The sequence below is a fragment of the Punctularia strigosozonata genome, assembly GCF_000264995.1.
Source record: "Punctularia strigosozonata HHB-11173 SS5 unplaced genomic scaffold PUNSTscaffold_16, whole genome shotgun sequence".
In the NCBI taxonomy this organism is placed as follows: domain Eukaryota; kingdom Fungi; phylum Basidiomycota; class Agaricomycetes; order Corticiales; family Punctulariaceae; genus Punctularia; species Punctularia strigosozonata.
This window is the reverse complement of record NW_006767448.1, coordinates 611,960-626,297: the sequence shown is the minus strand read 5'-3', so window position 1 is coordinate 626,297 and position 14,338 is coordinate 611,960. Positions and strand designations below refer to the sequence as shown.

The following is a 14,338-nucleotide window of genomic DNA, read 5'->3' as shown; positions in this document are numbered from 1 at the left end:
CTCTTGATTTTGAGTCCCTTGAGTGCCGGAAACGTGGAGGTAAAACAAGTCGCGATGCTCCCCCGATCGTGCGTGAAGTACAGGATTCGTGGAACTCATCGCAGAGCTCCTTCCTGGTTCTTATCACGTCCAGGGGCTGGACATGTTATGCCAGCGTGGGTGACCGGGTGAAACGTCGCGAAGGCGCGGACACTTCGTAGAAATCACTGTGATGGAGTGAAAGAGGTGTCGCTGGATTCGGCCCCGGGTGGCTTTGCACGCCAGAGCAAGTGACTTCCAGCATTCGCAACAGTCTAGCCTGAGGCCGGGTAGATCGTCTATACTGCGTCTACGATCATGGCGACGGTCTCTAGGGGTAATCGACGAGCAGACCGCGCCATGGCAGAGGCGAGGAAGAGGGGGAGACAGCTACAGTGATCACTTAGCGATGGTCCGCACAGTCGCAGTCTGTCGCTTGTGGCCCGGTCCGAAAGCGAGCGCCAACGAACGATGGTCCCGATCGAATCGATTCTCCGACCTTGCGAGGTAAAAAAAGGTCGGTTCCATTGGGCGTAATAGACTGTATAGTAAGAGATCCAGATGAGACGCAATGGACAAAGGGCCATATAGCAAACCGATGGAGGGCACAATATGACTGCCACCTGGGCCCAAAGCTCGCGTGACGAATATAATAACCCACTCAAACCACGTTCAGTTGTTCTTCGTACGCACCGCGTCTACTGTAGTTCGAGGATACCCCGGATGTGTTCTGCCATAGACGGGCCGAGGTTGATCGCACAAGGGACAACAGTGTCTGCTGGCGACGTTGCGAACACGAATACTTAACCACGATGTTCTTCTCACAGTAAGAGCCCTCTTCTCACGGTCAGACTTGGATCATCTGACTATAATTAGATCCCGGCCTCCGTTCTGCGGGCGCCCCACGCAGCCCGACCGCCCCTTTCTAACCCAATCCGGCCGAAGATGCGCCATAATTTTATCAGATAACGGCCGGGTCGTTCGATCGAGCCGCCACATATAATACGGAACGCGCTTCGACCATAAGGTGCGCCGGTGTCTCATCCCTGTTCACATTTTTCCCTTCCGTTTCCCTTGTCGTTCGTGATGAAGCACGGACTCGCCCTCTCCATCTCGCTCAGCTCCCTCTCGGTGCTACTTGCTCTCGCGTTGTGGGCCTCCAGCGGCTCCGCTACCACCCCCGTCATCAAAGCCCCGACGTTCTCCAACCGGGTTATACTCATCCGGCACGGAGAGAAGGGTCGCCAGGATCCACTGCCTGGGACGGAAACAGAGCCCGAACGAGAAAGTCGGTGGGGACCGCCTTGGGGACCTGGGCGTGGCGGAAAGGGCAAGTTCCCGAGCGGGTTGAACGACAAGGGACGTCAGCGAGCTCAGCACCTCCGGACGGTCAGTTGACTCGCCTTCGTCGCTGGCTACAGCAAGTTGACGGAGACTGACGAGAAACGGGGGTAGTTCTTTGGAAAGGACTCGGGGTACGACATCGGTCTCATCTTTGCCGCTCCGCGTGAGCTGCCGAAAGAGACGGAGAGGACGTACGCGACGGTCGCTCCATTGGCGCAGGACCTGGGCCTGGAGATCGACATCGACTGGTGAGTCAGCGCCCTCGTTCTGTTCCTCGTTCTGCTTCGTACCGAGCAACGGCAAGCTTACCGAGTCTTGTGCAGCGCGGACGCCGATGCTGACTGCATCGTGTCCAAGGTCGAGGCCTTCGCGCAGAAGTCTTCAGCAGACATCCTCATATCCTGGGTACGCATCGTCTTACTCGTCTATTTATCGAGATTGACAATCGATTATATAGAAACATCGCGATTTGAACGTCATTGCGACCGCTCTTGGAGCGAAGAACGCGAGGAAGCACTATCCGGATGAACGGTGAATTCTTTTCTTCCTTCGCACGGAGGTGACCTTGGAGGTTAACGCTATTTTGTCACCACTAGATATGACATCGTCTGGACAATGCAGGATGGAGCCATCGTCCATAAGCAGTCCATGCACTGCCCGGTCCTCGACGACAATAGAGTAGACGAAGACGATCCGGACTTGGAGATCGAACCGCTCACCGGTTCTCGGTCTACTTGGGATTGGATCGCGAGATGGGGAGGGTGGAGGGACGTGTGGAGGGCACAAAGGACGATGATCACACACAGCACGTAGAACTGAATCAAATGGGCTGTACGAGGTCTATGTTCCACTCAGGTATGACTTAGGTACAGAGGTCTGTCGTCTATTCACTCCGGAAACCTCTCTCTGCTTTTATGTGTGCGACATTGCCTGAACCGTTCAGCGAGCATCGGCAGGTGCACCCGAACCTGCGCACCCAAGTCACCAACCTCCCCATCATGCCGGAACCGAGACATGCAAAACGTGCTGTTGCCGCGGCGCACCACGAGGTTCTCGAAGGTTGGAAATCGGTCGGAAGCCAGGACACGATCCACATCAGGAAAAGTACCTCCTAAAAAATTGTTGACATGATGCTCTATCTTGTCCATTGTGTGCATCATTTACCTATTTCGACCATTCTGTACAGATTACACAAACTGACTATATTTGCATTTTTTGCATCATTAATTAAGTCCCCTGGTGGAAGCCGGCATATTTGTCCCATTTGCTCCTCTATGTCAGCATTTGTAGCATTACCTGAGGCTATGCTACATTTGACGGTAGATATATCAGTGTATACTAGCGCAAATTTGCTCCATTTAGCAAGAACTATTCCCACTTGAATGTATTTGTGTCAACATTTCCCTAGGCATATCATGGCTATACATTCAGAACACCGTGTTATGGTTCCGAGCTCAGTACATAGTGTGCCTAACTAGTACGCATATTGGTAACATCCAGCCTTGACTCTACATCTACGATATGTTGTGCCTCTGACCTACCAGAACATCAGCATATGCCAAAAGATGTCGGCACAGCACTCACTGCGCATCGTTGTACAGCTCGTGCATCAAGAAATGATATGCCGCAAGGCCGTTCTTCCTGAGGTGCAGCAATGACCCCAAGTGGGATTCATAAGCAGATTTATACTTGCTCGCTGTGAAGGGGCATTTCTCGAAATATCCTTCTTTGTACGACTCCAAGGCACAGAGAATCTGTAAAGGGACATGAGAGTGGATTCAACCTTCTGTTAACCAGAGAATACCGCTGTTGCTGCCAATGCGACCATGGGAGCAGGGATCTCCTTCTCATCAGGAAGATCTGTACGGCTTGACGGAAACATCTCTGGGTTCTGGCTACCAATAGCATTGCCCTTTGAGAAGAACGCCTCCGCGATCACAGCCTTTATGACTGGCGAGCGGTACCCTTCGGTCTTAGGCGCCAGAGTGTCATCCTAGTTTTACCGTCAGTATCAGTAAGGCATAAACAAATGAACCATACGAGAACGCTGCCCGGATAGATGAAAGAATCGTCCGCAATCCACTTGGCGACGGCTGCTTTGTCTCGTGGCTTGATTCCAAGATATGACGTGAAGTGAAGGACTGCCGCTGCCTTAACCTTCGTACGAAAGGTACTAATGCGGTTGAAGACCTAGGACTATGTCAGCCTCCGAACACCTGCATGCGGGAGAATACGGACGATCCCACTCAGATTCTTGAACCACTGCCGTTGACCAGGTGCCTCGAGTCGCCCACGTATGCTGCGATAGCCTAGCTTCTGCGCAGCTGTTACGAGAGCCTTGCTCACCATTCTCGTCTTATCGGCGAAGCTGGGGAAAGCATTTACGAAACATAGGTCAGTATGGATGCTATTGAGAGCTTCCTGGATAACAGCACGCATCCGCTCGTTCTGGTCATCAAGCCCATATCGCTTCCCACGCGGAGGCTTCACGAGCCAGGTGTACTGGGGCCACGATGAGTCGCCGTCGGTGGTGTCGTCGGTGTTGGAACCCTCAGGCGGAGTGACATCTCCATCCGAATCATCGCGACGATGACGGCTCGAGGGTGCCCGCTTCTTTGCCCTGTTCTGGGAAGAGGAGGTCCGCGATGAGGGCCTTTGCGGAGATTCCATTCGAGGTACTTTGCGTCTGCGACCTTGAGGAACCTCCCAATCCTACGATTGAGGTTAGTCAGTCCGTATAGATATGAACGTGGTCTCACGTTAGTTCGAGTAGCACCCAGATGTAGGTTTGGCCGTTTCGACGGCACTTTCCTGATATGCTGTCCGTCCGACTCGTCTACGTCCATGTCATCGTCAGCGTGATACCGCTTCCCCTTCTTCCTCTGCTGTGACGGCCGCGATCCGGGTTCCGACTCGGAATCAGATGTCGGTGGAGCTGTAGCCCTGCTGCCGGTACTTATTTGTCGGTCTTGTATTGGCAGTGGTCTGACATGTGGTTAGTATCATGTATCCTCATATATTCTCAGAAGAAGTACACGACTCACCTGGGTAATGAACTTGTATCGTGTTCCAGAGACCCTTCGCGAAATTGACGAGATGACCCGGTTGGGGCCTTGCGCGATGGTCCTACATTGATGGGGGGCCGCACAGAGTCATGGGTTACATTGTCCTGCAAACGATCAGTGTTCATCTTCAAGGCATGCGTTCACCATACATAACGTGGTCCGGTCAGTTCCTCGGTGCGAGCTCTATGCGAGGTGTGCGAACTTGAGGGTGCAAGTGACGGTGATCGGTGACGACTTGACGGCTGGGATTGTACCGGCCATGCCCCACTGCGTGCCCTTGCGACCAGAGTTTCAGATTTGGCGATTGGCCAGGCATGTGGTTCAGGTAAAGAAATGCATCAAATCAAACACGGCGATTCACCTGCGTGATGAGCGTGTACTGTATTCCACAGATCCTTCGCGAGAGCGACGAGATAACGCGGCTGTAGTCTTGTGTTGCGGGCCTACATTGACGGTAGGTCGGACGGTTTCGTTGGTCATATTCTCCTATGAATAATCAGTGTGCGATCATGGGGCATGCATCGTCCGTACATTACGTGAATCTGCCGGTTCTTCAGTGCGAGCTCTACGTGGGGATTGCGATGTCGAGGACTCAAGTGACGGCGATCGTTGACGACTTGCTGGCTGAGACTGCGCCAACCGAACATTGCTGCGTGTCTTCGAGCCCGGAAATGGGTCCTGCTCATCCTCGTCAGGCGTCGGATCTCTGAAATATGTGCGCTGTCGAGGTCAGCATGTGTGCGGAAACAGACAAGTAAAAATGGTACCTCTCTCTGAAGTCTTTTCTTGATCGCCTCCGGTTTTGCCACATGGAGTTCAGGGTCATCCTCCTCCACGTCGTCACTGGACTCATGAGAGCCGTCATCACCGTCCATGTATCTCTGGTCATCCTCGTTGTTGACCTTGGATTTTCCTGAACGCCGTTTGGTTGATGGTGGCGCATCATCATCGGAGTCCATTGGCGGTGGGAGATAGACTACAAGACGTACACATTGAGTGAAAATCAATTCAATCGTGGTATGCGACTCACGGTCTTCGTTAACTCGTCTCTTAGCGTTCTTCGCCGGCTCTTTGCCCTTTGTCGACTTCTTTGCTTGTGATGCTGCCCTAGTAGTACGGACGGTGCGTGCTAGCATGAGCAAGCGTGAGTAGAAGCCCACCGCAAGAATACTAGACTACGAGTTCATACCTTGTTCGTCGTCATTGCGTTCTTTACCCGAAGTTCCTCCACCCCTTGTTGAACTGCGACCCTTTATAGTATTCCAGACTGCCGCCAGTTACATTAGCTGGGAAGCTCGATCAATATAGGTATAAGGTACGTACTGGCATTCTGTTTGGCCTTCTCCTTCGATGCGCGTGGTGCACCTATGATAATAAGTCAACGAGTCAATAGAGACCAAGCCTAAGATTAACACACCACTTTCTTGCAATAGCTTTTCGCCCCTGAGGCGTTCCTCCTCCTTCTTCCTCGCTTTGGTAGCTTTTGCCTTCTCTGTCGACGACTTCTTTTTCGCCGCTTGCTGCGCAAGCCATGCAGCCTCCTCGTCTATGGCACGACCCTCGTCATACTCGTCTTCGTCATCTTCACCGATATCCTCGCCGAAGCCGCCCGCATTACGCCGTGCCATGTGTAAAGTTGATACCGGGGGTGGGCGACAGCGACTTGAAGGCAGGCGGTCGGTAGAGCGACTGGAGAGCAGATTACCGATCACCTTCATGTTATCTTCTCGCAGAGGTCCAATAATATAGACTGGATCCATGTGGGAAGCGGCCAGCGAGAGCGTGGCCATCAGGAAACACCCCCTCTGTGAATTAGTATCATAAAGGGCAGAGATGTCAAGTAATTACAAGACTATCCATGTAGATAAAGCTATGTTGGGACCCTTTACAGTATATAACAGCACATACCAGCACAGAAGTCCAAAAAGTAGGAAATATGGAAGGTCCCCCTGAGCATTTGTCACATTTTTGGTGAAATGTGCCCAAATATGTGGATTTTTATTCACTTTTTTGGGCATATTTTGGTGATCTGTAACATCCATAGGCTCTCAAATATGATATATTGTGGCTCAAATATGACCATAAACTCTAGACTGTATGTCACATCTTGTTAGATGTCTTCAGAGTTTGGTCATTGGTAATTACATCTACCCATTACATGTGTATGTATATATACGATTCAATCTGGTTAGTCCACGAAGCCAGAACGGATGGCATCGAGGTATGTCAAACAAATACATCACGACAAGCACTAGGTTAATGCTGAGCCAACCGCGGTGCGCGGCTGCAGTGCACCCACCAAGCACGGGGTATCGGGATGCCATCGAGTGGGCAAGAGTAGAGCAGGTCCAAGTTGCCTAGAGTGGCGTGAACACGGTCAATCGAACGGGGTTGTCCTTGCGCGGGTCGAAGAGCGGGTGAGACGCGCCAAGAGCTCCGCATTCGAGACCCGCTTGTTTGGGAGACGCGCCGGTGGTGATGGCACGGGGCATACGAGCTCGAGGTGGCGTCCGAGATCGCCTCGGGCTCGGCGTGTCGCATGGGGGGTGGGTCCGCGTGCGGGTTCTAGAGCTTGCGCGAGGAGAGCGAGGACGGGTCCGCGGTCGCCTGGGACGAGGCGCGGGGCAAGGCCGCCGAGCTGATCTTGAGCCATCGCGAGAATTCGGCGACGTCGGCGGAGGGCATGGCGAGTTGCGGGGTGGAGAGGTGACGTGCCTGGACGGAGAGCATGGGCGATCGTGCTCGTCTGTGGGCGGCACTCGGGCACGCTCGGGGACGTCCTTCGGGGGCGGGACCGGCCGCTTGGACCTGTCACGCGGCGAGGTCGGTGGGTGTGGGGGCAGAGCTGCAGCGAACAGAGCGACCGGGCAGAGCCTGTATTCGCTCAGGACCTGCTGCGCAAAGAGCGTGCACGTTCGCAGAGCCAGGGGTTAGCGCGTTGGCGCAGACGGGTCGAGCGCGTTGGCGCAGAAGACGTCGAGTGTATTGGCGCCGTGGAGGTGGGCGCGTTGAAGCAGCGGAGACGCCGAGCGCGACCGCATTGGCGGCTCACGCTCAGGGCTGGGCGACAGGTGAGAGGGGGAGGAAGCCGCCAAGCGCGACCGCGTTGGCGGCTCACGCTTGGCGTTGGGCGAAAGAGAGCGAGGGGGAGGTGACACCGAGCGAAGGCAGTCGCTTCGCGCTGGGCGAGCGAGAGGGGCAGGGAGGTGACGCGACGCCGAGCGCGACCGCGTTGGCGGCTCGTGCTCGGGGCTGGGCGGGGAGGCGACTGGTGGAGATGGCGGGTAGAAGCTAGGCTGAGCGCGACCGCGTTGACGGCTCGCACTCGGGGAAGGGCAAATGGCAGGGGCGGGGGTGGAAGCTGCGCCGAGCGCGACCGCGTTGGCGGCTCGCGCTCGGGAATGGGCAGACGGCAGGGGCGGGGGTGGAAGCAGCGCCGAGCCCAACCGCATTGGCTGCTCGCGGCTGGCGCTGGGCGGAAGGCGGGCGGGCAGCGGAATCGGCGCCGAGCGCGACCGCATTGGCGGCTCGCGCTCGGGGAAGGAAGGGCAGACGGCAGGGGCGGGGTGGAAGCTGCGCCGAGCGCGACCGCGTTGGCGGCTCGCGCGTGGGGCCGGGCAAACGGCAGAGGCGAAAGTTGAGGGCGGTGGGCGGGCACTTCGAGTGCTGGGGGCGGTTTGTGACGGCGAGCGCGGGGACTTGCGCGTTGATGCGCGCACTTGCAAGCGCGGCGCTGGGCGTACTTGACAGCGCTGAGTTGTGCGCACTTGCCAGCGCGGTGGGCTGAGACGGGTCACGTGACATTTGGATTCGCGTTGAATCTCTAAGTCCGCGTTGGCTACCGTACATGTGTCGCTATGTCCTAGCAGTCCGAGAGTACATACAGATATATTTGAGCTCATCAAATTGTTATTGATAGCTGAATGGGACATGAAACAAGTTAACTATACCTGAGATAAAAGCACCACAACAGTGTCTCCTTGCCATCAGTCATCTGTAGGGTTCATAACCATGATGTTGGCTATGGACATCTCTGTCTTTCAGATGTACATGCAGTATATAAGCTGGGACTATATGGGATGATATGATATTACAGATGGGGCCAGGCCAGGGTGAGGTGTCAACAGTCAAGTATCAATCCCCACCTCCAACACTTATATGTACATTTGTTCTCTAAGCCCCTTGGACATGGACCAGTGCTAATGTTATTGACACTGCGACCACATTTTCTATGTCATTAGTTCTAAGCCCCCTTGTACCTATAAGACAGTCCTCTAATTGGTCTGTCATCTGTCATGATTTGACAGTTTTATGGGATTTTTTGGCTTTTTTGTGACAATTTGGACAGAATGTGGTCATATTATGAACCATGTATGTATATATGTAGAAAATTGCCAGATGGGGTTTTTCCTGATGTGGTTGAACAAGAACGACAGGCGTGTGGGAATCGTGTTACCGCGGTGCATTCAACTTCACTCCATCACCTTCGTGCACACCACGATCGCCTTATTCGCCATGCCATGAACGTTCGATTCCACCTCATGGCGAGTACTCAATACTCCAAGAACCATGCGGGTTTCATCTAGGATGCGAACTCCGGTCAGAAGGTATGGGTTCTCACCGGCGCACAATCTTTAGCTCACTCACAAACAACGACTCCTCAGGCCGCGAGCCGCAAATGATATCCGATAACGCAGAAGAAGGGACTCACGGGGATAGAGTGGAGGAGCACACTAACCGCGTTGTCGCTCCAGTGAACATAGCTGACGCGACATCCTACAAACACGAATCAGCGGCAGTTTCCTCGACGTTTCAAGACGATTCAACAAAACTGCACGTTTCTCCGGAGTCAGTCAGCATGGTTTTTTACCATGTGAGTCCTCTTTTCCGGTCTAAATTAGATCCCGATCATTCGTGTGCTCATCCAGCCAACTTAGACCTTAATTACCGGAACGTCATCGCCAACGAGGTGTATTGAGCCCTGAACACCTGTGTCGGCTCCCACAGCTATTCAAGCTTCATCCATCCCCTCCACCCGTCCATCACTGCACACAGCGACTACTACGGCGGCAGCGCCTCGGCCCATGGCAACCCTCTTGCAGGTTCCGCACTCTCGCCCTGTATTCAGTGCCGTCCCAAATAGCATTCCCGGCCCTCGGCATGGATGCGCGTATCTGGAGGCACAATCCGGTGTAGCACTGCGATGATCGGCGAGATCGCGAGTGATGAGGCGCAAATAAGCATGCCTGGTTATCAGTGGCATTCGAGGGCGCTAAACTCGCCACTGGCCACCACAACGCAGTCGTTCGTCTTCACCGTCTGACCGGGCGGACTTCATGCCCAGCTTCTCGGACGAGGCGAAGGTGGTCTGCGGCACCGGTATGCCGACCGTTCAGGGGTAAGCGGATTGACTCCGCACAACAGGAATGTGTCGCTCATTCAGTGTTGTAGGTTGAAAGCTGCGTTGACTCGCTGTCATCTACGTTGAGGGTCGACCGCATGTCCTGCGTTTGATCGAGAAGCCGCCCGAAAACGCTGAGTACGCCCCCAAGTTATCCATCTGAACGTCTTCGTTCTGATAGAAGTTCATGTAGAGTGACAGGCGTAACGACGGCGATGGTGGGAAGAGAGTCTGAAGCAGGACGTACTGCGAGAGGTGAAGGCGGGCAATGGCCGGATCCTACTGCACGACGAGGTTGAGGCGCGGCCGAGTGTTTTTGCGATCGTGCCAATCTGGGAGAACGTGTTCAAGGCAGACGACATCATGACGCCGCAGGACGTGTTCAACGTAGTCTCGGCGGAGGGGTACAAGGTTTGCGTTGTGTCCTCTATTGTGGTTTCCTTCTCTAATCTACAAACAGGTGGATTACGGTCGCGTAGCGATTACGGACGAGCAGGCGCCCCTACCTATACGGCTCAGTGTCGCAATTCGGCCTTCGATCGCTTCCGAATCACCGTCTGCATGCAAGCCACAAGGCCGTTCGATATCGCTCGGTTCGGGTAGTTGCTGAGATGGTATCCCATCTCGGTGAGATCGAGTACGTACAGACGCATGCCTGGAGCTCGGCAGCACTCTGATGCGCGCTCTTATTTAGTGAAGATTCCTACATCTCCCTATGCAGCACCCTATTCCAGCGCATACAAGACAAAGAAGCACCTGTCCGTGTCCAGGCTGTGATTGCGCTATCAAAACTTTGCGGTTCGGAAACGCCCGATGATCTAGACGATTCCGAGGAGCTAACGGCGATCGACCTTGTGGAAGTTCTGGCGCACGACCCTGCTGCGTGGGTCTCTGCTTCTCGATGTCATTCTATTAACCGATGCTGAAGGCACTCGCGTAGGGATGTTCGCCGAGCAGCCTTGCTCAATCTACCCTTGACTCCGGCTAACGTCTCCCCAATACTGGCACGTACTCGGGACACGGATCCGCTTATCCGCAAAGTCGTGTACTCCACCATCCTCGAAACTCAAGCCACATCACACGACAACGACGGCGCTGCTATCAGCCCCTCACACGCCGTTCGAGCTCGGGCTCGAGCCGTACTTGGACTTGGTCACGCAGTCGAACACGACCGAGCCCACCTTCTCGATGAAGATCCGTCCGCGGATCGCGCACGCCTTCTCCGCGTCGCTCGCCTTGCGGAAGTGGACGTGGACGTTCCCGTTGTCCTTGCGACCCCAGAGCGCTGACGATAGAGCAACGTGAGCTGATCGTGCGGAATGGGCTTGGCGACCGTGAGGGCTCCGTCCGCGCTGCCGCTGCCAGGGTGCTCGGTACGTAGGTAGACGTGGTGAGGGATACTGGATCTGAAGGTCGAGAGAAGGATGGTGTTAAGAAGGAGGGAGGCGGTGGGGAAACGGGGCCCGAGACCGAGCAGGACCTCATCGCGTTTCTGAAGATGTTCGACTTGGTGGAGGGGGCGATCGCCGAGGACGCGTTGCTGAGCGTGCTCACGACCCGAGTCGATGTCTTCGATTCCTTGGAATTCAGCGGTGAGTTGAAGTGCTTTTCAAATTTCAAGTCATATCGCTGATCCGAAACGATTCTCATAGAGAACTACTGGCGTGAGCTCACCCCGGAGAAAGCTTTCTTGGGCCGTGTCTTCGCTCAGCACTGCATTTCGACGAAGAATGAGGCTCGACTCGAAGGAGCGCTACCAGTGGTTACCGCATTTGCATTCCAAATCCAGGCCGCCTATAATGATCTTCTCGAGCGCGTGCAGATGCTAGCGGAAAGACGAGCCGTGGGCAATGAGATCGAAGAAGACGAACAGGATGAGCAAGACGCAAAGGAATTTATTCTAGGCGAAATGCTGCTTCTGGCGGTAGACCTGGATTACGGCGATGAGATCGGATGGAGGAAGATGTTCCAACTCGCCCGTAAGTACGATCTTCCTGGCTTGTAATCGTTTGATATTCATTAATACCACGCAACAGGTGATATGATATCGCAAGAACCGCTGCCTGACAGCTTGGTGACGCGCTGTCTGGATGTCCTCCGCAAACTGTCCCCCAACGAGCGTGATCTCATTCGTCTAATCGCCTCGCCGTGAGCCTTCTCTGACACTTCATGGCGAGTGTGTGATCACACCAAGAACTGCGGGGCGTGCATCCAGTAAACGCCTTCACCGTCACCCGTCCGGTCGGCGCGTCCCAAAAATATTCCCTGGCGACGAGTCCTACAGCATCCCCGGGCCTGTTGTCCTCTTCTGCTCCTCGGTTGTACGACCCATTCGCGGAAAAGAGGTGAACATCACTATCCGTCAAACAGTGATTTTCGTGCTTACACTCTGCAGCAAACTCAGCAACCATGTGGCAGCGGCCACGGTCGTAACGGACGCCATGCGTCCAGCCTGGGGTCCTGCTGAGACCGTCGTCAGCGCCCAAGACGAAGGCGCTCGACAAGCTCTTTGGCAAGCACAACACGGAATGCGTCCGGGTTGAGAGTGCCGAGGACAAGGTGCTCTCGACGGGCCGCGAAGAACGTACAGAAGAATGATGCGCCGACGGACGACGATAGAGAGAAGGCGAACGTTGAGAGATACATCGCGCCGAAGTAGATGTCGACGCACAAGACAGAGCTGCCGGTGTGAAGATGTTGGTTGGGGATAACCATACGACGTCGCAATATCCGCCAGCGCACGTAAGGGAGCGGAACAAGCGAATCACGGAGAAGAGACAGACGTATCGCGCGGTGGTGCGGACCGGGGACGGCACCTCGTATGCGCTTGTGAACAGTGTCTTCGAGGACGTGAGTTCCTCTCCTGAGCTATACGCCCAAACGAGGCTGATACGACCTGCAGATCATATAGAGCAACCTCGCGATGTCGCCCGTGATGCGCAAGGTCCGGACGAGGGCGCTTACCATCGGGCCCCGTCGTCGTCATCGCCGTCTTTCCAGCGCCAAGCACCTCTACCTACCCCGAGGCATCCCTCCATTGAAGGCGAAGACGAAAGCGACTTTGCCGCCGCTGACGCTCGCATGGTCTCAATACTCCGAGAGCGACATGCCGCTCCGAAAGTGATGTGGAAGGATAACAACAGCATGCTGCACGTCCGCGGGTTCGTGAGCGCGCCTTGGATGCTCTACTAGCTGCTCGTGCGCGTCCACAGCGACTCTCACACAGGTGCTTATATGCATCCCGAGATGCAGCGCAAGGCCAATGCGCCGGATGAGAGTAGTCCTAGCTCAATTCCGGGAATAGTCAACATTACTTCCCATATAGCTCGCCGACGACCGGCTACCGCATACGAACTCACATGCTTCCTTCGCGTCTACGGAAGCATCCTCTGTTACCTCCCTCTTTGACTCGCAGAGCATGGGCATCGCCTCTGCTTTCTTGACCTCCTCGTGTGCTCCCGACTTGCCCTGCGCCAAAAAGCCTTGTCATGAACGTGAGACTCTTCTTCTCTGGATATGTGCTGAGAAGCTGATTTGTTCTCGAAAGGGTCATATTGTCCCACCGGTGATGTTTCGGGGTCAAATCGTGCGCATGGGTGACACCTTGGCCTCACCCGCTTTGTCCTCTGCCCCTCATCAGCCCTTACTCCCGCCCCGTTTTGCCCTTTGTTCACTGTGTTCACTCCAGCTGCTGCTTGCACTGTCCACTCCCGAACACGCCGTACTCAAGGACCTACAATGTCCGAACTATGTGGTGGATGCCGGAAATTGTTTACTGTCAATGGTCTGGCTAGGCACCTTGCCCTTACTGCGAACAAGGCGTGCCGCGATTGGCATGACATGTGGCCGTTATTGGACCCTGACCAGGATGTACCGGGTCCTCCTCGTGAGGATGTAGATATGACTGGTGCCGTCGCAGATGATGGACAGCACGAAGCGGGGCCTATCCTCTCCAGTCATGGTGACGCAGCCTCCTCGGAATCAAGTGATTCCGATTATGACCCAAGTCTTGATTCATCCTCCTCGTCCACATTTTTCTCCTCTAGCTCTTTCAGATCAACAGATCATTCACGTTCATCGTCACCCATGTCTTCGGATATGGACGGACCCCCGGACCTGTCCAATTATGATGCTGCGGGGCATGCTGCTGCTGAGCAGAATGTATCTAGCTCCGTCAGGATTGATCGATTTCCTGGCCGTGCGGGGAAACCTTTGCAGAATAAGACTACCACGAGCTATGAGGCATATAGTGACCAACTTGGTGACCATACTGTTGCTCGCGACACGGATGCAGACTTGTATCATCCATTCAAGAGCCGTATTGATTGGGAGATTGCAAGATGGGCGAAGCTGCGTGGTCCTAGCTCTACTGCCTTCACCGAGCTTCTTGGGATTGATGGGGTAATTTATATTCACTCTAAGAGCTATCGTGACATTCATTTCATATCCACCAGGTTGCTGAGCAGCTTGGCCTCTCTTATCATAACACAAGGGAGCTCAACAAGATTAT

General features: G+C 54.7%; 3 protein-coding genes across 3 annotated transcripts; 2 read left to right on the top strand and 1 right to left on the bottom strand.

Annotated features, from left to right (window-relative positions):
- Positions 1 to 997: 997 nt before the first annotated feature.
- Positions 998 to 2,272, top strand: PUNSTDRAFT_146386 (uncharacterized protein). Its single transcript, XM_007388106.1, has 5 exons — positions 998 to 1,407; positions 1,474 to 1,610; positions 1,686 to 1,767; positions 1,820 to 1,893; positions 1,959 to 2,272. The coding sequence occupies exons 1-5, from the start codon at positions 1,105 to 1,107 to the stop codon at positions 2,173 to 2,175; spliced, it is 813 nt and encodes a 270-aa protein (XP_007388168.1). The 5' UTR covers positions 998 to 1,104; the 3' UTR covers positions 2,176 to 2,272.
- A 670-nt stretch (positions 2,273 to 2,942) lies between these two features.
- On the bottom strand, positions 2,943 to 4,032 carry PUNSTDRAFT_75770 (uncharacterized protein; the record flags this gene model as incomplete). The annotated part of the gene is made up of 4 exons (XM_007388105.1): positions 2,943 to 3,116; positions 3,167 to 3,334; positions 3,409 to 3,552; positions 3,601 to 4,032. 4 exons carry the CDS (start codon positions 4,030 to 4,032, stop codon positions 2,943 to 2,945), a joined length of 918 nt encoding a protein of 305 aa, XP_007388167.1.
- A 6,359-nt stretch (positions 4,033 to 10,391) lies between these two features.
- On the top strand, positions 10,392 to 11,833 carry PUNSTDRAFT_75992 (uncharacterized protein; the record flags this gene model as incomplete). The annotated part of the gene is given in 6 exon segments (XM_007388104.1): positions 10,392 to 10,469; positions 10,563 to 10,711; positions 10,769 to 10,873; positions 11,074 to 11,205; positions 11,224 to 11,420; positions 11,481 to 11,833. Coding segments are annotated over 6 exon segments (1,014 nt in total), but the record flags the coding sequence as incomplete, so codon positions are not given.
- Positions 11,834 to 14,338: the final 2,505 nt, after the last annotated feature.

What these genes read in the sequence shown, in the direction of transcription:
- PUNSTDRAFT_146386 (XM_007388106.1), top strand. Translation starts at nt 1,105, where the DNA reads ATGAAGCACGGACTCGCCCTCTCCATCTCGCTCAGCTCCCTCTCGGTG. An exon ending in GAGCTCAGCACCTCCGGACG is followed by an intron (nt 1,408 to 1,473) that starts GTCAGTTGACTC and finishes AAACGGGGGTAG; the next exon opens with TTCTTTGGAAAGGACTCGGG. An exon ending in CTGGAGATCGACATCGACTG is followed by an intron (nt 1,611 to 1,685) that starts GTGAGTCAGCGC and finishes AGTCTTGTGCAG; the next exon opens with CGCGGACGCCGATGCTGACT.